This window comes from Varroa destructor, unplaced genomic scaffold (genome assembly GCF_002443255.2).
Source record: "Varroa destructor unplaced genomic scaffold, Vdes_3.0 BEIS01000007.1, whole genome shotgun sequence".
NCBI classification, from domain to species: domain Eukaryota; kingdom Metazoa; phylum Arthropoda; class Arachnida; order Mesostigmata; family Varroidae; genus Varroa; species Varroa destructor.
Window position 1 is genome coordinate 32,483,603 of NW_019211460.1, and position 22,489 is coordinate 32,506,091.

Here is a 22,489-nt window from a genome sequence, read left to right on the forward strand (position 1 = left end):
GCGCGCTGCTGGACCCATAAAATGAAGGCTGAATATGCCCAAACTAGTTCATGAGAATTTGCTGACTGCTTGGAAACCGTAGCGTCGCAGCTGAGAGTTTGGCCATAGCATGTACAGTGTATTAAATTAACTATACACAAACTACGTACCATTTTTGAGAGGGTAAGCGAAAAGTATGAACCGTTTATTTCTCGTTTTTTACATATTATGTCATTGTTTGTTTGATCTCTAGAATTAAATTCAGAACAGAGAGACACGAATCCATGACTATGAAAAGTGTGCAGTCCTGAAGAAGTATATTTATTTCAGATATTTTTGTTTTTGTTTAATATTACAGAAATGTCGAAACAAGAAGGTAAACAGTTCAAGGGTTTTTTGCAGCAGTTTTCAAGCGTTAAGGCACCGACCGTCTTCGGCGAGACTTCAACGTCCATCGGAGTATCACGATCTCCTGAAACTGAGAGAAAGGTATGATTTATACGCGTAGTACAATCGTTGTTGTTAAAGGTATGCGATCAAACTTCAGCATCGGCCTTTGGACTTATCCTATACCGATGTCATATTTAACAATACTTCTTACTCGCATAAAATATAAATGTCTTTCAAGGTGAACGACGCATATTACACAATTCGTGTGAACAAAGAGAACTGTTTCGAAAACAATGCAATATTGTTAGCCTACTGTGTAAAGATAACATATATATTATCTTAGAGAAAATACAACTTATTCTTATATTTCTCCCTTGGATACTAATAACCGCTTTTAACAAGTCCTTGTTATGAACAGATCGATACTCGGGCACTTTCTCTTGATCAGATATCTGAATTCTCTTTTAAATGAAAAATCTGAATTCAGTAAAACAGCTTGACACGCTTCTACATTATTTTACGCTGGACTGTTGTGCTATTAGATCTTGGAGAACGGCACCCTTCCTGACTATATACGCCATGGGTTGGATATACTTGTGGTTGGCATCAATCCGGGTTTCTTCTCGGCCAAGGCGCGACACTACTACGCGGGTCCTGGAAATCACTTCTGGAAATGCCTTTACCAGTCCAAACTTATTCCAGAACCCATCACTTGGGAGAATGATTTTCGGCTGTTAAAATGGAACATCGGTAAACTCTACTCAAAGCCAAAACATTTGATTCAATTTCACCAACATATTTCAATAACGGTTTGCGGGGTGCCTGTTTTGCAAGAAAATAGAATCACTTGTTTTTCTGATGATTTTTCTGAAGATGAAGAACAATGCACCTTGAAATCATTACCAGCTGTAATCGTCTAAACTGCTCTTCGCATACAAAATAGAGGAAAGCTTTATTTGCGACTCCAGTGATAATGCACTTGTTTCTGACTGCAATACTTCTAACAAACTATTTATTGTCTAACCCAGACGGTCGCTAGCTTTCAAAACAAAGCTCACTTATAGGTTTAGAGTAAGCGAGATGTCTGATGCGGACTATGGTCACTGTGAATAAAATGGTCGGATCTGTTTTTCCAGTAAAACAAGAGGTGAGGCCCATCTAATAGTAAATCTGTTTTTTCTTTTCAACACATTTTAAACTAGAAAAATTTATAACCACAGCTGATCTACCACGCGTGTGTATATCTAAATATTTGAATAATTTTCAGGTTTGACTAACATCTGCGAAAGAGCGACTCGTGGTCAGGACGACCTCTCAAAGCAGGAGATTTCTGAGGGAGCAAGGATCCTTCGAAAAAAAATCGAAGAGTTTTCTCCTAAAGTGGTTGTCTTCAACGGAAAGGGCATTTACGAAATATTTATTGGAAGCAAAGTTAAACACTTGGGACGGCAAGACAGCTTCATACCTGGGATTGAGGTTTGTACGTGAGAGCAATATATCAAGTGCATACAGATGTAAGTACAATCCGGAGGTTATACAAGTACGCGAGAAGCTAAGACCTTGCTGACTCATGATATATTTGCGTGCTTTCAGCATTCACTGCAAAAAGGCAAAATTTAAAAATGATTCCTATTTCTGGTCGCAATAAACTAACAGCTGTTAGATTTGTTGATCATTTGCAGATCTTTGTTGTGCCATCTTCAAGTCCACGCTCGGCTTCTTATCCAAGAGCTGAGGATAAGGTAACACTTTCAAGTGTGTATCTTACTGGATTTTTAATTTGGTGACTTCTGTGTTAGCTAATGAAATGAGATCATTAGTTTGTCGTCACTGAAACCCCGTAATAGCATTGATTACTGTTTGTATTAAAAACTCTTTTTCATAGGCTAACAATCAGGTTATAAACGAATAATAGTTTGGAGGCATTAAGGACACATATACCAACCAATAGTAGTATCTCTAAGAGGGTTGACTACGACTAACTCCTATCAAAAACTTTAGCATTTATAAAGGATAACACCAATGCAATTATGCAAACAACCACGTAAAGGATGCTGTAATTTAAGTCAACCCATTGCATTAATTATTATGCGGCTGAAAGGATACCTGTCGTACTATTTTGTGTAAGCTGCTTTATTTCAAATTTGAATATTATTTGTCTTTGGCAGGATGAACATTTCTAGACTTGGATTTTTTTTCTGCTTTTGTAAGCTAGATTAACGATTAAGAGAGGACATGTAGTTTCCGGCTGTTTTTAATCATCCACTCATTGCGTAGTCAACAATTTATTCAAAATAAGCGTACTCTAAAATTAAAGATATAATTCAGCTTAAATTATTGCATAGAGAGTTTGTTAATTGCACTGTTTGCAAGCTACGTGGTATATCTACTGTGTGATTAAATAAATAAGCCTTAATATTATTTATAATTAATTATTATTATTATTTACCGGTTGATACAAACCATGCGTTTTCCAGTTTTCAGATACATTATCTCTCTCAATTGATACAAGGTGTGATGTTACATCTTGATCATCGTTTCAGATTCCGTTCTATATCGCTCTAAAAAAATTCGTCGATCATATTAAAAGCGGACTACCTATCGACAACGATGAACAATTCCGATTCGAGGTCGAAAACACCAGGAAACACAAACGATTATAGTAGAAACAGCGAACATTCGTACTAACCAAGATTTAGTTCGGATGCCGTATCGCTAACAATCTAAGTTGCTCGGACCCCTTTTGAAGACAGCGTTAATATTATGCAGGTTGACATTTTTATCGACTGAAGTAAATTACAATGTTGAAAAGATCAGTATATTAGCTGTGTGTTCTTATAAGTGAAGTTCTTTATACAAACACCTGCTAGACGATATATACGATCAGTGGATACCCGAATATCCGAGTCATATAGATTTGAGTTGTTATAGCAACAAAAAAAATAGTCATAGTTACACAACTACATGCTCATGGCCTGTACGACTTGAATAACGAGAGATGTGATATTAATAAAGTTTATTTGACTGATTTAAGTGCTATCTTTGTTCTTTATGTAAATACAGACCAAATAATGTAATTCATAATTCTTTTGTCCAGTCAATCAATCATGCGTTCGTAAAACGAAATGTGTCAATCATAATTAATGAGATGATAATTTCCTCTTTTTACATTTAAAACTTATGAAAATATATTCGAATTGATCAGATTTGAAGGAAATTGTGCTGATCGCTTCTTCATTAGTTGCAATGATTGCAATGTAGCGACCATTATTGTAGCAATATCCAAAGCGAGAAACAAAAGTAACAAATAATCCCATAATGAATCACTATATAGCGTGGGTTTTCTTGCTAAGACGTTGAGCTCGGATCATAATGTTAGAAATCATAAGGCGGAATTTCGTTGTCTGCTTTTAGCTGTATTTCGTCAGCTGACTGGGTTGAGATTTACCACCGGCGAACTGACCAAATTCGAAGAAGAACCGGAGGAGCACTGATTGACAAGTGAGTTGGACTGGCAGCTGAAGCGAATGTTCAGTATTAGATCTTGTTTTTGTGCCTTTCGTTATTTTTTTAACAAGTAATAACTAAATATAGGCTGAACCTGCACGACTGTCAGCAATTCCCTGCATCGGACTAGCGGTGTATAGGGGAGAATCCTTGTCCGAACTTACTGTATAATGCGGCGCTTAAACAGCGCCAATTTATATGAACGAAGGCCGGATTCGTTTTGTGTGTCGCTGCGTACGGGGGAAACTGCCCGATGCATTATATCCGAAGTAAAGAAGCAACATTTGCTCTACGCCCGGGGTTTCGACCTGTATTATAGTGCAATTGATTAAACGGGCATGTTGTTATGGAACTTTGGCTAAAAAATATGTTAGCTTTATTTTCAGTTGAAATAATAAATGACAGCGCAGTATTTGCTCTAAATTAGCAGATTTCGGAGATATACATTTGCATTATATATGTTTGTGCTTCGCTTGTCGCTGAGTGGGACGACGCATATGGTGCATTGAACAAACCTGACCCGGTCAGCTGACTCCTATTTGCTTCGGTGTTCACTATTACTATACAAATGTGAAACATAGGTAATTTTACTGATACTGTCTGACCAGGTGCTCGCGGGCCTCCGTGGTAAGTTATAACGTTGATTTCCAATTGTGGAACTTACAAAGTTCAACAAACGCTAATTCGATTCAAGGCCAATGCTGCACCGCAACTATAATTAGAAATGGCTTAATTGCACGCTCAAAAAACACGAAGAGTGTAAATACATTTTGGTAATCACCGCGTAAGAATGATGACTAGAGAAAGAAATGTATGATGCGTTATATGTGTACCTCGTTAGATATAGGAGATAATGTGGCCTGATGATAAACCCAATTGAAAAACCATAGTTTGTCCTCCTCTTTAGATCAAGTTGGTGGGGTCGTATTTATATTACCTATATAACAGTAGGCGTGATTGTTTTTAATGATTTCGTTCTTCCTTTTTATTCCAAAGATCCCGAAGCCCTCTTATTGGAGATACGCCTGCGTGTCCAGCGATGATGTAAGAATGGGTGATTCGGTGGCAGCTGAACAGACCCTCCATCTATTTGAATGTCTAAACAAACTAAAAAATGCACTGCATCGTAACACCACTAACGTCAGCGTCGATCCTATTATTAAGGATCTTCTTGAGCTTAATTATGAGGTAACTAAAACTGCTAGTCTACTTACTAATAATGACGATTATAATGCAATTAAAAACGTCTGATAAGCCCAGAAGGATGATAAAGCTAGAAATACATGGTCGAAAGGAAAAAAAAGAAAAAAATACGTACGATTGCGTAAGCATTTTCCACAACAGATGTTATAAAAGTTGCCGTTGTTTAAAAAAATGTCTATTCCGAAAGAAATCACGCTTTTGTGTTTTTATGTTCCGCAGATACCGTTTTTGACATCCGATGTTGGCTCCGATTTACTCCGGATATGTCTTCTACATTGTGATGGCCTAAAGTTCTCGGCAACAACTGCCGAATTGACCAAGCAACTTATCTGGGCACTTCAGACATCGCAGGCACATATTAATAACAAAAACTTTTTTCAATTTCAAACACTGAAAAATTATTTTTTCGTCATTTTCACAGATCTTCCAGTTTATGCGGGTACTTTTTGGAAATATTGAAAATCCTATTAATTACGTGCACGGCATGCCTAACATACAAAGAATTTATTAGGCGTTTTTAAAAAGCATTAAGGGCGCCCACAAAAATAATTATTCCGAGCTTCAGATTAATGACTTTTCTATCCGGCACTTGATCTTCAGGGAAATCAGCTCGATTTAGATGACCGCACACTTTTGAAGTTAATTCATTTTTGCCTTCGTGATGTCCGCCAGCTTGAAGTGCCTCAACTCTTGCTTAGCTTCCACACGCTTGGTAAGTAGATGTTGTAGCCATAGACCACCAACATATAATTGGCTTCCGCCTTAATATTATTTGACTCTATCCTTATTTACATTTACTGTAGGAATATGCGACTTTCGGTTGCATTTACCGAGTTTTACTTAAATATTCTCAACATAAATTGGCACTGCAGGCAACTGATTAGGTGCTAGTTGAGCCGTAGCCAGTCTTATATTTAGCTTATCAAAAACAACTCTTTTATTGTGGCTACGACGTAAAATGGTCTCTGCCTAAAATGGTTCCCTGAACTCTTTTGCGTGTCTACTTCGAAAACCAGTGTCCTGTGATCCTCACCTGGCCGGTGTTGCGAGTTCCAAAACAGTTTGACTTCTGGCGTCTTTTGGATACTGAGTCTTTCAATTATCGTGGTTTGCTTTTTCGCCTTGTTATGGACCCGCTTGCTTTATTTGATGATAACTCGATTTATTGTCTTTCTTTTCCGACTGCGTGGTTGTACTGTTTGTTTTCGATTTTAAAATGCACTATGAGCTTATAAATGACTGTTAATATTTCTCAACAGAAACACTTGGTAAGTATTTTATGGACATAACTCATCATCACTGGACTACGAAGATAGTTATGCTTAATCCGAGCTTCTGTTCCCGGAAATGGTCAGCAGACCGTAGGAGTGGTGTAAAGCTCCTTTGTGTATATACCTTATAGACGGATAGGATGTTGGCAAAAAGAGATAAAAATGGAGAATATTACTGTATGCATCGTTTTCATGTATAGAAAAATAAATTTCTGTCTTATCGAGTTAAAATTTGGAGTAAAGTTACCAAGGTCTCAAGATGGAGTGGAAATGTGGGATTTTGAAAAAAAAAAACAAAATTTAACATGTATCGATTATATAGATATGCGTCAAACGATAGGCCGCTGCAGTGTATTCATCAGCCCCCATATTGCTGTCGTAGCCTAATGAAGACATTTTTCCTCATTAGGTACCTTGGTGTATCAGAACAGTCATCGTCTGGAATCCGTGTGGCTGGAACTTTTCACCGTGCTTAAATCATGCCTTGCCATAAACGAGTCGAATGTCGCTGTTCGACACTCCGCCCTTAAAGTACTACAAGTACGCATTACGTATTGATTTGTTATTGAACTACAATTCGTATTAGCTACCGGTCTTTGATTAGATGCAAAATATTGGCTCAATTGGGAGCTCAGCCATCCACAGCAAACAGTATATATGCATACATGTAGGACACAGACTTATTCTTTCTACAAGTTCGGTTATTCGAATCCTTTAAGATGTATTCAACATTATAACTTAGAATAGAATTGTTCTGATTCTTCTGTAATTTTTGTTTAATTTTAGGCTTTAACAATTCGCCGTGGGGGTCCTGAAGATTTTGAGTACCTTAGTCCTGAACAGGCTGAAGCAATTTCATCCTTAATCATTGATGGAGTTGCAAATATGCTCATGTCCGCTGATGAGCTGATGCTCTGCAAGGTAGGTGACTGCTAGCATTTTCGTATTCGCACTCCAACATGATCAATACTTAAATGAAACAACTTAGGCTACCCGCATGTGAGCTATTCAAAACTAACGCGAGATTGGAGCAACAACATCTAATGTAATACCATCAATTGACAATGACGCTCGTTGTTTTAATTAATTAGTATCTAGATTTGTAAGGGTGTACTACGTATCCTGAGCCAAACGGTATTGTAGTGTTTATCTAATGCCACGTGCCTGAATTCTGTATTGGCTCCGTTTAGGTACTGCAAGCTTCTATGAAGACGCTCCTGAATATGGCAACCGCGCAGGTTCCATTGCCCGCTAATCAGTTAGGTTATCTTCTTGGTTGGCTGCGTCATCTGACATTTCTCGGCTTTCCGGGCTATGCGCAGCGGCCCATCAAAAACTTCGACCTTTTTCCGTCACCCGTCTGCCATCAGCTTCCACAGGTGGATCTTAAGGATGGCGAGACGAGTACTAGAGACAACAAACCAGTGATGCGTCGCTCCAGAGTAAATAAAAAAGCTCGAAAAAGTATGTAAATTACAGCACCAAATACTGAGGACATGTGCTTCTTTCTATTCTTTCTTATTCTTGTTTTAAAAATATTTATTGACGATTATGGTTTTAGCTGTTTGTAGCAGTCAGTTTTACAGGTAGAGGTTACGTCAGTCGTAAGATAAAGGTTAATAAATTGTTTCTCCGTGACAGTCATAATATATAAATACTCTTCATAATTTTTCATTTTAATTCGTGAAATCCTGCATATACATGAACCTTGAAAAGCTATTTGGTAACAATATTATTGCATCCTATTTTTGGTCAATAGGTGGGCAGACAACCTATTCGAGTAAATACACAATACATTGTATATATTACAGAGGAACCCCGTAAGGACGTAGGGGGCGGACAGCAAAGTGTCTATCATGACAGTCCTTCAGAAGACTCGGACACTGGAGGAGCAAGTCCATCTCGTATAGGACATCAACAACCTCCTTGGGCAAAAACGGATAGTTCCGATTCAGAAATGAGTGATGTTGAGGGATCTGCAGGGCTATGGACTGTGAATGGAAGTTCGACGAATATCAGCCCGCTGACATTGGCTGTGCGAGTGAAGGCTGCCAAGGCAAAAGTTCGCCAGTTAGCGTACGATACAATTCGTATGTTATTGTTAAATATCGACAAAAATGAAAGATTTGGGTAGGCTATTAGAATTCATTTCACAATAAAAGCTTAAAAATTTTATCTGCTGCGAGAAAATCCACTGATTAGTTCCCGGTCATTTGTTATCGTAGATTCTGTTGAAGTATATTGTTTCGAGAAAGAGTGTTTTAAACGATAATGTCTTTGGAAATTATAGTAAAAAAATCCAAGGTAAATAGCAAAAAAAACATGTTTACGTATATTACGTATTCTTTTATTGCTTCTCTATTATTATGTATTCTCCATTGGACGAAAGTCCATACAGAAAGAAAATTAATATGCCACATTATAGAATTATCTGATGAAAAACCAAGGATTGTCACCATTATGACAACCTTAATGACAAAAATGTTAGCTTTTTAACTTATCAGTTTTTCCTGTTTCATTTATGTTCATCCTTGCAGATATGTCCTAAACTTTTTACCGCAGCAGTCGGGCAGTCTAATGCGTTCAACGGAACATACTCTCGTGCTATCCATGCTTAAGGACCCATCGGCGCACGTGCGCAGCTCAGCGATCAACGTTCTCAAGGATTTTGTTTCATACTCAAAAAACTACCTGATTTTGGCATGCGAATCTGTTCACGCTACATCGTTCACATCAATCTCTGAAGTCATGGCTATTGTGATCAGTGAACTGCATCGAGCCCTGCACCTCGCTTTGTTAGCCGAGCAAATTCCCATTTTTTTGGTTCCATTGCTTAGTTGTCTTTCCCTCTTGATTGGGGCTAGTCCATACTCACGATTGAAGCCCATTCTCATTACGGAAATGTGTGCCGATCTCAAGTTGCTACTGCAAAATAACAAGTACGAACAGGTGCGAGTTGGAGCTCTGACCTGTCTCGGCGGAGTGGTTAGCTACCAGCCATCACATGCCGAGATCGTTCGGTGTCTCGGATTAGAGAGTGACCATTGGCTGGAAAGGCTCTGCATCGAAAAATTATCGCCGTGCACGGGCGAGGTCAATCAGGTCAAGCTTGAGGTATTGCAGACGCTGTCACTGTTAGTTGCTAATCACTTCGAACACTGTAAGAATGTTTTCGACCACTATATTCAGGCTCTCAACTGGTCACTTACAGATCCCTATGGACCGGTGAAAATTCACGGTATGAAATTGACTGCGGCGTTGGCAAAGCAAATTTCTGATTTGATTACAGGCCAGAAAGACGAGCAAAAACAGTTGGGGTGTGAACTAGGCCGGCTAATGTGGAGGGAATGTTTATTTCAGGGTGTAATGCAGTGTTGTTTGCAGAGCACTGGATCAGAGGAAACGACTGAGCACGGAGTTCGTGAACAGCAAGTTCTTCAAAGAGAAACGTTTACAGCGCTTGCCAACATCGGTGCCGAGATGTGGGAAGATCTACCACAGCGAAATCAAAGATTCTGTATCTGCGTCCTCCTGGCACAGGCGCGTGACACCACAGACGATACGGCAGCGGCCGCGGTCAGGACCTTGGCTTTTTTTTGCACATACAGATACATGGTTCAGGATACGATCTTTCTTCAAGATGTCGGTGAACTCTGTGTAGCTCTCTTGAAAAAGAAAACTAATATGTCACTAAAAATGAAGGCTTCGTGGGCGTTGTCCAACGTCTGTGACGCTCTGTGGACACTGCGTATTTCTGAGCCTGAACGCTTCGATGTTGATATTAACACTGACTTCTATACTAGCCTTTTAGAAACTTCTGTGAATACATATGCTGAAAAGGATTCAATTCGAATTAATGCCGTGCGGTCAATGGGCATATTGTTAGGTATGGGAACTAGTAGGTACTTGTCCGTCGATGAACGTCTCATTCGTAAAGCGATCGAGCATCTATTGCAGAGTGCCACGTATGCGGGGGTTCGTTTCTTTAAAGCTAAGTGGAACGCTTGTTATGCCATTGGCTGGATGATGGCGAACGCGCATACACGTTGCATGTTGGATGTGCCGACAGCTATGAAGACTCTCAGCGACAACCTTATGAACTGTGTCAATCTCAAGGTACAAATTGCCTGCATTTCCGCGCTCGATCAGTTATCCGACTGTGAGGATATTGAGCCCGAGGTACGGTTTGGTGCTTTCATCACGTTAGTGCAAAAGGTCGAGCAGGTTCCTGCCATTCAAGTTGACTACAAAGAACTAAAGCATCTACAAAGCGTTAAAGAACAATTGAGTCTAGCCCTTATTAATTACTTAATAGTAGCCGGCGGCGAGGGCCAATATCTAAATAAAATGTTTAAGCAGTTAGAATCGGTTCGAGACGCTGCTGAATTACTGCTTAAAAGTGCCATGAGTTGTGCTAGCGTGAGAGAAAAATTAAGTGAACTTTTTGAATCCGAAAAAGGCCTACGAGTGGAAGGTAGCCTTCCGAACACAAAGGGACATTTACGACAGGCATTTGAGCTGTACGCATTTCAGATATAGTTAATCAGAAGTTTGCGAATTGTATATGATAGAGTATCTTTTTTTGCAATCGTTACAAACCATTTGGAATTGTACACAAGCAGATTTACTCGGTGCGCGCCGATGAGAAACAATTGGTCCCTTGAATAGGCCAATCAAAAAAAGAAAAAAAGCATTGTTGTCCCGTCCCATGACTTAGCGATTTCGTATATATATGACTAAATCGGACACAGAGAGAAAAGATTGGAAGCAGCATTTCTATACACCCGAAGCACATATAAATAGAATCGAAGAATAGCTATTTATTGACAGTAGGAGGGCGCCATCTTCACGTCACACTTGTACCACTACTATGCCGATACAATGTATTCAGTTTATTTGTAAATCAGTGTCTCAGGTAAAATTATCATAATAGTAGTAATAATAAACTTTGGTCGTTGATGTGGAAGCATCAAGAGAACGGCGAACCTTAATTTTCCGTCGAGCAAAATAGAGACATTTAGCACCTAATTAGATATTAGTATAAAAATGATGTGTACGAGCATAAATCCTAAGACTGGGCTACACCTTTATTTGGGTCAACTAACCACATAACTTACAATTGAACAACTAACAACTATATGGCTTGCAGGGTCTTCACAAAAGTATGTATAATATCGCAATATAAATGTGGAGAGCACATTATAATAGAATATGTACATATGTTGCTTAGGTCGACACTGTTCTGCTTGTTTCTAGTTCTCTTGAAGCTTAATGTCCAACTAACTTGTACATGAACGCTTGGGATGTGTGTTGACGTTTAAACGATCATTTTTGCTATTTACTGCTGTTTTAGTGGTAACTAAAATATAGCTAGACGAACGGTCAGTTTAAACTACGTATTGTGATTTTTCTTCCTAAATCATTTAGGCAATAGGTGCAGTAGTGTTCCTAACTGATTTTCTTTAACTAAACGGGCTCTCTGATGCGCCAAAAATGAGCGTACTTTGAAATGTGCATCAAAGGTAAGTGGCGACAAAGGGAACTCAATATTAATACGAGCATAAGTTAGAATATTACAGAATATGGAACACTACTAAGTAATCTAAGTAATCGGTCGTGTAATTATCAATAATAGCGTTATAATAAAGAAAAATTGATTGAGATAAGAGAAATGAAGAATAAGATGAGATTGAAGGTTATTTTTTTTATTAACGTTTATTGAGGTGTGAAATCGATCAAAATCCAGTATTTAACTGTAAATAACGTTTCGCCACATAAGAAATTCCAGGTATAGAGCAAGTACGTCTATGTAAATGGAACTGTCGAACTTACTACATTATGGTATTTTTCATTAAAGTAGACGAGGATAACTAACTTGAGCATATCGAATGAAATGTTCAGGGTAGGTTCGTGAAAGTGACCACGAAAAATTGCATATATTTTTTTAAGGAAATATCGATATAGAAAAGGAGGGAATGTATTGCAGAAAAGGTAGACAAATGACATCTTTACCGGAAGCTAGTTTTGCGGTCGGCGCCGTTACATACCGTCTAATTCGATTTACGGTTATCAACTATGCTGTTTTGTCGAAACGGCCGGGGGCTCCGGTGAGTCAATCCTTTAAAGTGCGGGCCCTAAATTATCATCAATCTTTAGGTCAATCTTTTTAAACGTTGTTTGGTGTGTATATGAGTTGCAAGATAGAGTGTTCTATTTTCTCAGTCTGTCACAGCTGGCGTTAACGATGAGAGCTACGGATTTCTCTACGGAGGCGACAGCAGTATGGCTTTCGCTGTAACTTTGGGCGTCCATTCATAACTTGCGAAACTGCTTCGGCTGATGCTTTGCTTGATTAGCTTAGACTCGATAGCATGGAAGACGTTTATGGGTTACATTACTTTTTTCTATCAAGTGAATTTGTTGACAGCAAACTTTTGGTTTCTTTCAAAGCCGCCTTACTCTACAGTATACCTGAATTTACTTGCTGCTATGAAGAGTTGCTCGATAGTTGTAATGAGCTTCAGAACGAATGAGCAATATAATAAGAGCAGTTCAAAGTATACTAGGATCCCCCTATTAAATGGGTTCCGCTTTCTTCAATGCGGTACTTATTCAGCTGTGGTCTATTCTTACTAGGTAGTCGGAGCACTTTTTGAAAGGATTGCAAATGGTCTTGGGTGTTATGCACGGTGATAACAATATCATGTCGTATCTTATGAGCCTTCGTAAAGCGGCAAAAACAACATCCATCGCCTCCTGCTGGCGAACGGGTCCCAATGCAGCAGTGCCTGTGTTTAAAAGGGGGTCTGCTTTTACGTACTAGTGACATTTTAGGATCCTTGCTTATAGTTCGTTCCTGATTCCTTCGAGCCTTCAAAGGTAAAAAAATTACTTTCAACGCTCCTATTTTCTTTTCAAATCTTTTTTCGTCAGTCTGTTAAATAAGACTGTTGAATTACGTAGCACAACCGCTACAGTCTTTTGCTCTGTAATGGCCAACATTCTGTTTAGTTTTCAAGGATGAATGGTCATTTATCTATTCTTTGTACCCATTTTATAATAGTATGGAACTGATTAATGTTATATCTAACAATATATAGATTTCGCAGTACAACTGGAGGACGTCATTAGAGTCGCAAATACTCTGAGAAATTTATTTTTGGTGTCTAGTAATAATAAATTCAAGTCTAGTTCTTCTGAATTGTTTCCAAAATAGTGGATTTTAAGCGAATGCTTTCCATTTAAAGAGTGTGTATTCTTTGAGGACTATTCACTGCCACGAAAATAATGCCGGTTTCCATAACAATTGCTACCCGGATAGTGTGTACATGAGAGTAGCAACATTAATAATTTTCTCGGACTTTTCTCGGAGAAAAACTGCTTACCTCCTTTCATATGATTTTGTTTAGGTTTTGGTAATTTGCCTTAGAAGCGCTAAAACATTTTTAAGCTAACAAGTGATCACAACTAGATCCGCTATAATAGGCTCACAAGATTTTAGCTATAATATCGTTTTTTTTTTTTACTTGGGACCCTTAATCATCTTGATGGCGGCGGTTGGTCTTCCAAAAAACTTTTACATTATATTGTAAAGCTGATCTAATCGAAAATAGCCTAGAGTTAAACAAAGTCTAACAAAAATAATGTATTCACGTTGCGTAACACGAATCCCGATACGCTCGTACAATTCGAGTGCCAACCATCTGGGAATAGATAATTAGGCAGATTGGGCTTTAGTAGGTTTTCCTTCCAAATCTTTTTGTTACATAGTTTCCTTTAATTGGTTGGACATAAAAAGTCCTACAAAGACTTAGTTAGCAAAAGTTTAACATCTAAGTAAGAACTAAAAGATCAAAATGATGTCTTTATTAATTGTAGATACATTATTACCTCATTTTAACCAAGCGTTTCCTAATAAACAATGGAACGTTTTGCAAATAAATTATAAATAACTGGCCAGTAAAAGGGACATATTCATTGACATTCTATAAAAATTCTGATGCAGTCAACGTTGTAACGTTTGAAACGCTAAAAGCTTAAAGATCACGTATGTCTCGACTAGCTATGGAAAAAATGATTAAAACCACCAATTCGTTCTCATTCGTATTTATCCTCTATGGGAATCTGGCCCATCTGTGCGCTGCACAACCCATCGTTCTTTCATGTTTGTACGATAAAAGTACAAAGAAACAACTGTTTCCATATTCCGTCTATACAAAAACCATATATAAGAAGAGCACGTAATAGATCGCATTTTCCAGCCTATATCCGATGCGAAAGTTAATGGCGAGATTTATAAATATCGTTAACGCATCGTGGTGGCTGTCCTGTTTGCCCAAGGACGATCGTATACGCTAGTACCAGTAATTTCTGACTTACTACAAGATATCATAAACGTTTTTTCCCTGCAAAATACAAAATCTTCAGTGCCGCAAGGTAGCACAATGGCGTCTAGTTGTTCTGTTGGATAACCGCTATGCGCGTGGTTAACTAGTTAAGCTCTTGATAAGACAAAAAGAAAGAAATTATCGGATGAATTATTAATTAACTATTAAGATTCATATTTTAGTCTTAAAATAGCGGGTAGTGTTCCTAGTGTACAAGTCAGCATTGCGTGTCGCTACTTTTCGCCATACAATGGGCAAGAGAATCATAGTTTTCGAGAACATGATGAGGGCAAAGTTGCCATAGCAACTGCTGCCACCTTCTAAACAGATCGGATTCTGGATTTGTGGGAATCATAATGCAGTCGGGAGCGCTGTCTGTGGAGCTGCCGTTTTACACCACGTGAGCAGTAGAGAGTTTCTGTGATCAATTGTCTTCGTCATGGCGAAAACGTACGCTTTCAGTTAATTTAGTTAGCACAACGGAATAATTTTATTGTTTGCGCCGTACGACAATTACCAATAGTAAGTAAAAATATAAAACGTTGTTTGCGCTGGTGGAAGTTTTGCATCCACGAATAAAACCCTTTTAAAGATAACGTTCCGACTAGAGTTTGAATCATACCGAGGTCACAGCCAACGCCTACACGCATGAATCAAGTGCAAGAGTTAAAGCAAATTAAATGGGTTTTTATTGCAAATCAGACACGATGTAAACCTAACGACACGTCGTATTTATAATATTTTCTATAGGTGTCTCAAAATAGGCAAACATCCATATACTGGTTTAACTATTAATTTACTATCCTCTAGTCGGATTTAGCTTACGCTAAACTTAAATAGGCATGCGGGGCCTAATTTGTTAGAAACTAGTAGCGTGAAGCGCTGCGTCTTTGTTACAGATGGGCATTTTGTAGCACTCCCGTTCGTAATCTTCAGTTTGAGTTGGCTATTCGTTTCAGTGAAGATTATAACAGTCGTGCTATTATGATGTCTTAACTATACAGAAGAGAAATTACGGTTCCGAAATGTGTTTCGCTAAACGACATTTAGTCGCCATAATGATACAGAAGAAGTAGATCAATGATTTTGGAATAGCTAAGGTGAAAAACATACACAAAATTGTCTGGTTTGAGGTAAGCGTCTTTGGAAAGGTTAATGTTCGTTTCGAGAAGGATGTTACGCCGAGCCGATGCAGAAGAGGATCTCTACGCCGGGTTCGATGAGGAAGCTCACCCAGCTTTTGACACTCAAACATTAGCCGTCGACGAGGCTTTCCAGCAGGCTGTCCAAAGTAGTCATGGGCGGGGACCCCCAACATCGTCTGGCAGCACTACGGCGTTCCGGCTGGCTACCGCCCGAAGCAGTGCGGCAATGCGACGGGGGGGTAAGGGTATCTGGACACACCTTAACCCTAAGACCCTTGTATCATTTCTACAAGATTTAGAATTTTCTCGAGATTGGAAAAGCAGTTGGTGACATTGTTATGAGTTTCACGGCTATCCAACTTCTTTATTCAAATATCACCTCGTAAAATGACGTATATCTCTTAAAAATTGGCTAACTTGAACGCAATATAGCGCTGTTTCAATGACTATAAAAGAGGACTAGCTATATCAACCAAACTCCTGTTACCGCTAAAACTAACTATAGCTTCTATGCGGACAAGTTTGAGCACCTCATTAACCCCGCACATCAAAGCCAAACAAGAGGTCTACTTGCCCTAAACAACTATATCTGCTTTTGGCGATACTGTGTTTTATGAATAGATTTCGCATACATATGTACACATTGACGATGTTATATATCTGTGTGGAGATTATCAATTTTATATCGAATGTTGACTGATGGATTAATTTGTCAAAATTTAGTTAAATAGTCGAACTTGGTTGCTTCTGCTAACTAAACGGGCTGTAGTGATTTGTTTTTTAGGAGCTCAGCTTTTTCACAGTTAAATGCGATCCAGAGTGGAGATAAACTTGATTTGATATTTCGTGCAGATTCATTCAACGTTGTACTATATGTACCATTACATTGTGACACATTTGCGTCATCTATGTATGAGCCACCAGTTTCGTTTGGCGTTCATCAATAACGCGTAGTATGTGTGTGTGTGTGTGTGTACAAGAAAATATCTATGAAAACTAAGTCATTGGCTTTGTTTTACGCAGTGGTAACTCAGTTTCTTCATTATGACAGCAAATGTGTTGAGAATAAATGTGGCACTGGATTGCAAATCTCGTATAGCGTACAACTGCGTCGTAGGCGTCAACGCATCTGTACATCTGACATCCGATGAAATTCAATAAAAAATATTGCTGTTTTTTGTAGGGTTCGTAGGAAACTATTGGCAGCGAATGGCAGACAGATACGTGACAACCTAGTTCGTTTCATGAAGTCTTTAATCAAGACAATTCGACTTGAGTGAAATTGGTACTTTTTTTGTGGTTTGCTATTGCCTTAATTACATTGGAACTGATGGGTGGTCTTTTACTTTAGTAGGCACCGCCAATGGGCGACCAGTCACAGGCGGTGAGATAGCTCGGCCCGTGACGGCTGTTCGAGGTGCCGGCTTCCAGAGCGGGGCATCAGGCATTCGCGGTACCAATGTAGGTGTATTCGACCCTCTTAACCAAGCCAAGAGCTCACCCATTGTAACACTTCAGTTGAAAGATGAAAATGATCCTAAGGAGAGAATTAAAGACATGGAAGCGTGTATCAACTCACTGGTTGAGGAAAGTGTTAGAGATGCCAGTAAGCGAAACTTTAAGCTCGCGCTTGAAAAGGTAGACAAATTCTCTTATCGTAAGTTTATAGTAGGGATACAGAATAATAAATAGATATGTATTTAGCCGCTACTAATAGCATCTACGCAGATGTCGCCATTTTGCTAGGCGTGAACAGCTTCGCGCACATTGCACGCAGACCTTAATACAGCTAACTCGTTCAAACGCGTGCTTCCGTGATTGTATAAGTTATTCAGTTTATATGACGTAATGTAGAGCTAAATGCGGAGCGTGTACGTCTATTAAGCCAACCCGCATTTGAACGTTGCCTACTGGAGGTCGACCTTATCGGCTAATGGTGCATACTGTAGCAGTCTTCGGACAATTAGGTTAGTTATCCTCTAGTTTTTCTATGTCCTCGTTTTTAATGCGGTACTTTTGGTGGCAGGCAAAAGAGGCCGCGTCACGTGACCGACAGTTGGCCAAGCAGCGAGAGCAGATTTTAGCGGGAAGTCCAGCGAACATGGAACTGAGCTTCTGTGTGAGCCTGAACCTGGCGCTTAGGTACACCGATGCCGATATGCTCAGCGAAGCTCTTGAAATCTATCAGGTTCGTCAACAGTTCTTGCCTTCAGTATACTCACTTTATAGGCGCGATAAACCTGGTAACAATGCTGAAATCTCAACTGCATGCACGTTTATATCTTCTGTGCGGCAGGATACTTGGATCGCAGGGATGACGGGAAACAGTTTCGATTTATTTTCTTGAACTTTATGTATCGCAAGTTGAAAGATTCGCATAATGAAGGTTATTTTGCACCACATGACAACAGCGGTATTCACTTTGTTCACAGGGCATCGTCCAAAACCGCGCGTTCTCCAATATTGGTCGTCTTAAACTAAACATGGGAAACATCTGCTTCATGCAGGAAAACTTTCCAAAGGCTGTGAAGTTCTATCGCATGGCACTCGACCAGGTAAGTTTTCATTCTCATGCCACATGAGTTAAATTGTGTAACGGTTATATGGCATAGTGGGGACTCGAACCTTGCCTTAGTATAGGCACTTCAAGGCACTTCAACTCTACCGTCAACGCCACAATATCAAAGGGCTGCAGCTTGTATTGGGCACTGAGGTTATGCAAATAAGAAAACAAGATTTTTATATTCTCGCGTGTTTATGCTACTGAAGCGACGACAACAAGCTGAACAGGAGATCAAGCTACAAGCACTCAGGTAGAAAAATTGATATTCGACTGACAACGAGATAATTTTTGTAATTTAATGAATTAATGGCAACAGCTCATATCGAAGACTAGTGCAATTTCTATACTTCTTACGTCGACCTACCCCCATACGGGGGTGTCCATTAAAGAACATGTTAACAAGAGCAAAATGCTGTTTTTCTATGCTCAGCCACGTCCCCTTGAGACGTAGGTTGAGCATAGCGGTAGTACGAGTTCTCGGAACATTTACATTTCTGCATTAGCCAAACAGATTACTTATACTCGTTTAGCGTTGATTCTATTTGCCACATTAAAGATCAAGTTATTTAAGCTTTTAGCGTGTAATGGGCCTTTAGTGCGGATGATGATGATGATGACGTTAAAAGGCATTAACCCGATGCGCAAAGATTAAACAGTGCTGAACATTTTCTCTATGTATGATAACAATACCACAGGTACCGAATATGCAGAAGGATCTACGAATAAAAATTCTGAAGAATATCGGTACTGCATTCGTTAAAATGGGCCAATTTGCTGACGCTATTACGTCGTTCGAGTACATCATGGCAGAGAAATGCGACATTCAAGCAGCGCTTCACCTGATTCTGTGTCACTACATGCTCGGCGATGTGGACAAAATGAAAAGGGCCTTCATTAAACTCTTGGATGTCGATAACGCATCGCTTGAACGTAAGATCTGTTTATCGTATTCGTTTAGCCGTTGTCTAAATGGCTTTCGTGAGGGCTTAGGAGTGAAGTAAGCTCATAGGTTGATAAGAATCTGCGCCAGTATTATATAATAGTATCAAAGGGTACTAATAAAAGTTCTCTTACTGCAACAACTTACTGTATATTGACCAAAGATAGAAATACAGGTAGTTCAGGAAGCTATGTTAACGGTTGCAGCGACAGAGCTGGCTGGAGGTCCACCACGAAATGATCTCCTTCATAAAATGGAACAAAAACGGAAGAGAGATACCGAATTCACTATCATGACGGCCGCCAATCTCATTACACCTGTGAGTTACTTCTGCCTATCACGGTTAATACACCTATTCTACTAGATATATACTAAGATGTCCGTTATAGATTTGTTTACAAAGGCTTCATTGGCTGCGCCAGCTATTGTACAATATCAAAACACAAATATGGGACAAAAACTAGAACGGTAGATAAACAAGTATACAGTTGTGTGACAAAGATATTTTGAAGGCGGCGGCTAGCGACATTCGACTTACTATAGTTGCGTGAGACGTTAGTATGGTGCTGGGAAAAATAAAGGTCTGGGTATAAGGAATTTTGTTTGCGGTTTTTTTCATTATGTTTGAGTTAATTTTGTTCTTAAATACCAAGCTATTTCTTCTTATTGTAGAGTTACTGTCTTTTGGCTCGTTATCGCAACACGGTGAAGAGCCGAAGTAGAATGTTAGGTAAAGGGTAAAAAACACACGTGATTAATGCTTACGCCCGCAATATCTACTACTGTGCGCCTAAATAGGTCATCTTCCCGACAGCAGCTGAAGGTTATGATTGGTGTATCGAGCAGATGAAGGCGTCAACGAACTTCTCGTATCTGGCGTCGGATCTTGAGCTTAATAAAGCAACGGCATTTTTGCGCAAGCGAGAATTTGGCAAGGCTATCGAAACACTGAAAAGCTTCGAAAAAAGAGATAACCGGAACGTATCGGCGGCCAACAATCTCTCATACCTCTATTTTATGCTGGACAAGAGACAGGCCGAAAAGTATGTATCGACATGTAAGCGGTTGTTTTTTTCTTATCACTGTCTCTATTCCCAGTAAAATAGATTCTATATGTCGTGCAGATATTTCGATCGTCAATTATAATGTCTATTCAAGGTATGCTGACGCTGCCATCGCCATCGACAAATATAACGCAGCTGCGCTAGTGAACAAAGGTAAGTCTGGCTAGCAGTGAGTACCATTTGATATTAACTGGGTGAGTCTATTGGAGAGACGCTCCTCCAGATTCAGAAACGAGTTCTTGTCTACGATAGCTCTGCTACGACAAAGCGTATCGATATCTGGTCATTTCAGTTGACAGTATCGCAATTTCAGACGGCTCCAATTAAAACTATACGGTGCACACAGCAGTTTATTATATTCTTTGGTTCTACGTAAGGGGCATATTCCAAAGGCAAGCAAGCGTATTAGGTTACTACATCACACGTATTACTGCTTCGTTTAACATCGGCAGGGAATTGTTGCTTTAGTCGAGGTAACTTCGGCCAAGCCAAGGAGTATTACGGCGAAGCCTTGCAAGTAGAAGCAGGCTGTGTTGAAGCGCTGTATAACATTGGTCTTTCATGCGAACGTCTAAAAGAACGCGAGCAGGCACTGGACTTCTTCCTTAAATTTCAGGCTATCGTTGGCCTCTATCCACAAGCGCTTTACAAAATAGGCCAACAGTTCGAGTATGCAGGGGATGTTAATCAAAGTATGGAATGGTACGAATTCTTGCTATGACCTGATTTGAATTTTGAGTAGCTTAATTAAATCTCCGCACAACGATGGCTTTATAGTGGCGTCATATATGGAGCAAATAAAGTAAATATAAAATAGGCGATTTACTGTTAGAATTATTGGCTAAGGAGTAGCAACAAGATAGCTATTAATGTGAATAACGCAATGCAATTCAAATCTGTAATACAGGTATCATCAGGCATCGACTCTTCTCCTCAGTGATCCAGATCTCCTCAACAAACTTGGCGCTGTGTGCGAGTCTCAGATGGATGATATCCAGCAAGCGGCCCACTATCATGGAGAAGCTGTGCGCCACTATCCTTCATCGTTGTCAACTCTTGAATGGCTGGGAGGCTATCATGCAGAAATGCACGCCTTCGATGAGGCTGTCCGCTGCTTTGAAAAAGCTCAGCTTGTGCAACCTGCTGAACCTAAATGGCCACTATACATTGGATCCTGCTATATGCGGTCGGGACAATTTGATGACGCTCTTCGTTGCTATGAAAGTAGGACAAGAAAGACAGTGACATATTTTATCAAGAACTAAATAAATGATAACAATATAGGAAAGAAAATTAAACTTTGACTCAAATTGTAGCCACTTTGTAAATAACCAAAAATAGGTATTGTAGAAAGGTCTCTCGATTTTAAATCCTTACCTGAATGGCTCGAATAAGTCACGGACAGTGCTCTTTTAATATTCGTCGATTTTTTCTCATTTGCACTTGCAGATGTCCATCGAAAATTTCCTGAGAACACTGACTGTTTGAAAATGCTGGTAAAAATCACCGGCGATTTAGAACTAGTCGAATACGAGGAATATGTGACTCGCCTGAAGAAGGTTGAAAAGCTAAAAGAGGCACGGGTTCAAAGCGGCCGCACGAGCGGCGGCCGTCGCAGAAAAATGGTTCAAGGAACGGCACGATCCATTGGATCTGCCGAAGCGGTTCAGTCCAAAGTTGCCCAAGAAACCTCGATGCCCGCAGAAGTCGAATTCGATGATCTTGACGATGATTTTTTGCCGTTGTAAACCCGATCAAGACACGGCTCTGCTATAGCGAGATGAAAGACTTAATTACGAGGATGCACGTCTTTGCCGTGAATAAAATATATTGATCCACGGTTTATTCTATAGCAATAAAGATGTGTTTTTTTCATCTAGTAACTACGGCGAAGGAGCGTTACGAGATAGAGCATTGCTTATAGGACGTACCAACGTTTATTTGTGTCGTAGATGGCATATTCAGTCTAGATGAACAGGCACCGCAGCAAACAAGGATGAAGCAGCCAAAGCGATTAGTATCGAAAGTGCTCTCAGAGTC

The 22,489-nt window shown here is 39.5% G+C and overlaps 3 protein-coding genes across 15 annotated transcripts; all 3 read left to right on the plus strand.

Moving 5' to 3' along the window:
- The first annotated feature begins 5 nt into the window (after nucleotides 1-5).
- Nucleotides 6-3,402, plus strand: Tdg (Thymine DNA glycosylase). Of its 2 annotated transcripts, none has more exons than XM_022815435.2 (6): nucleotides 6-162; nucleotides 338-468; nucleotides 912-1,119; nucleotides 1,637-1,845; nucleotides 2,052-2,124; nucleotides 2,913-3,402. In XM_022815435.2, exons 2-6 carry the CDS (start codon nucleotides 340-342, stop codon nucleotides 2,954-2,956), a joined length of 663 nt encoding a protein of 220 aa, XP_022671170.1. In that variant the 5' UTR covers nucleotides 6-162; nucleotides 338-339; the 3' UTR covers nucleotides 2,957-3,402. The 2 variants fall into 2 exon arrangements, with proteins under 2 accessions (XP_022671170.1, XP_022671169.1); XM_022815434.2 differs by having other exon boundaries at nucleotides 2,052-2,111.
- A 356-nt stretch (nucleotides 3,403-3,758) lies between these two features.
- On the plus strand, nucleotides 3,759-11,328 carry LOC111254653 (HEAT repeat-containing protein 6). Of its 8 annotated transcripts, XM_022815722.2 has the most exons (10): nucleotides 3,908-4,145; nucleotides 4,873-5,064; nucleotides 5,299-5,430; nucleotides 5,680-5,791; nucleotides 6,760-6,890; nucleotides 7,137-7,271; nucleotides 7,541-7,814; nucleotides 8,162-8,480; nucleotides 8,888-9,464; nucleotides 9,711-11,328. In XM_022815722.2, exons 1-10 carry the CDS (start codon nucleotides 4,047-4,049, stop codon nucleotides 10,887-10,889), a joined length of 3,150 nt encoding a protein of 1,049 aa, XP_022671457.2. In that variant the 5' UTR covers nucleotides 3,908-4,046; the 3' UTR covers nucleotides 10,890-11,328. The 8 variants fall into 8 exon arrangements, with proteins under 8 accessions (XP_022671455.1, XP_022671457.2, XP_022671451.2 ...); XM_022815720.2 differs by lacking the exon at nucleotides 3,908-4,145 and adding an exon at nucleotides 3,759-3,870 and having other exon boundaries at nucleotides 8,888-11,328; XM_022815716.2 differs by having other exon boundaries at nucleotides 8,888-11,328.
- Nucleotides 11,329-15,065: 3,737 nt separating this feature from the next.
- On the plus strand, nucleotides 15,066-22,309 carry nompB (intraflagellar transport protein 88-like protein nompB). 5 transcript variants are annotated; one of them, XM_022815960.2, is made up of 12 exons: nucleotides 15,068-15,259; nucleotides 15,871-16,121; nucleotides 17,234-17,520; nucleotides 17,909-18,070; nucleotides 18,315-18,437; nucleotides 19,141-19,375; nucleotides 19,592-19,704; nucleotides 20,184-20,428; nucleotides 20,544-20,602; nucleotides 20,902-21,151; nucleotides 21,357-21,673; nucleotides 21,899-22,309. In XM_022815960.2, the coding sequence occupies exons 2-12, from the start codon at nucleotides 15,893-15,895 to the stop codon at nucleotides 22,195-22,197; spliced, it is 2,319 nt and encodes a 772-aa protein (XP_022671695.1). In that variant the 5' UTR covers nucleotides 15,068-15,259; nucleotides 15,871-15,892; the 3' UTR covers nucleotides 22,198-22,309. The 5 variants fall into 5 exon arrangements, with proteins under 5 accessions (XP_022671697.1, XP_022671695.1, XP_086830582.1 ...); XM_086974456.1 differs by having other exon boundaries at nucleotides 17,237-17,520; XM_022815963.2 differs by having other exon boundaries at nucleotides 21,357-21,635; nucleotides 21,899-22,067.
- The last annotated feature ends 180 nt before the right edge of the window (nucleotides 22,310-22,489 follow it).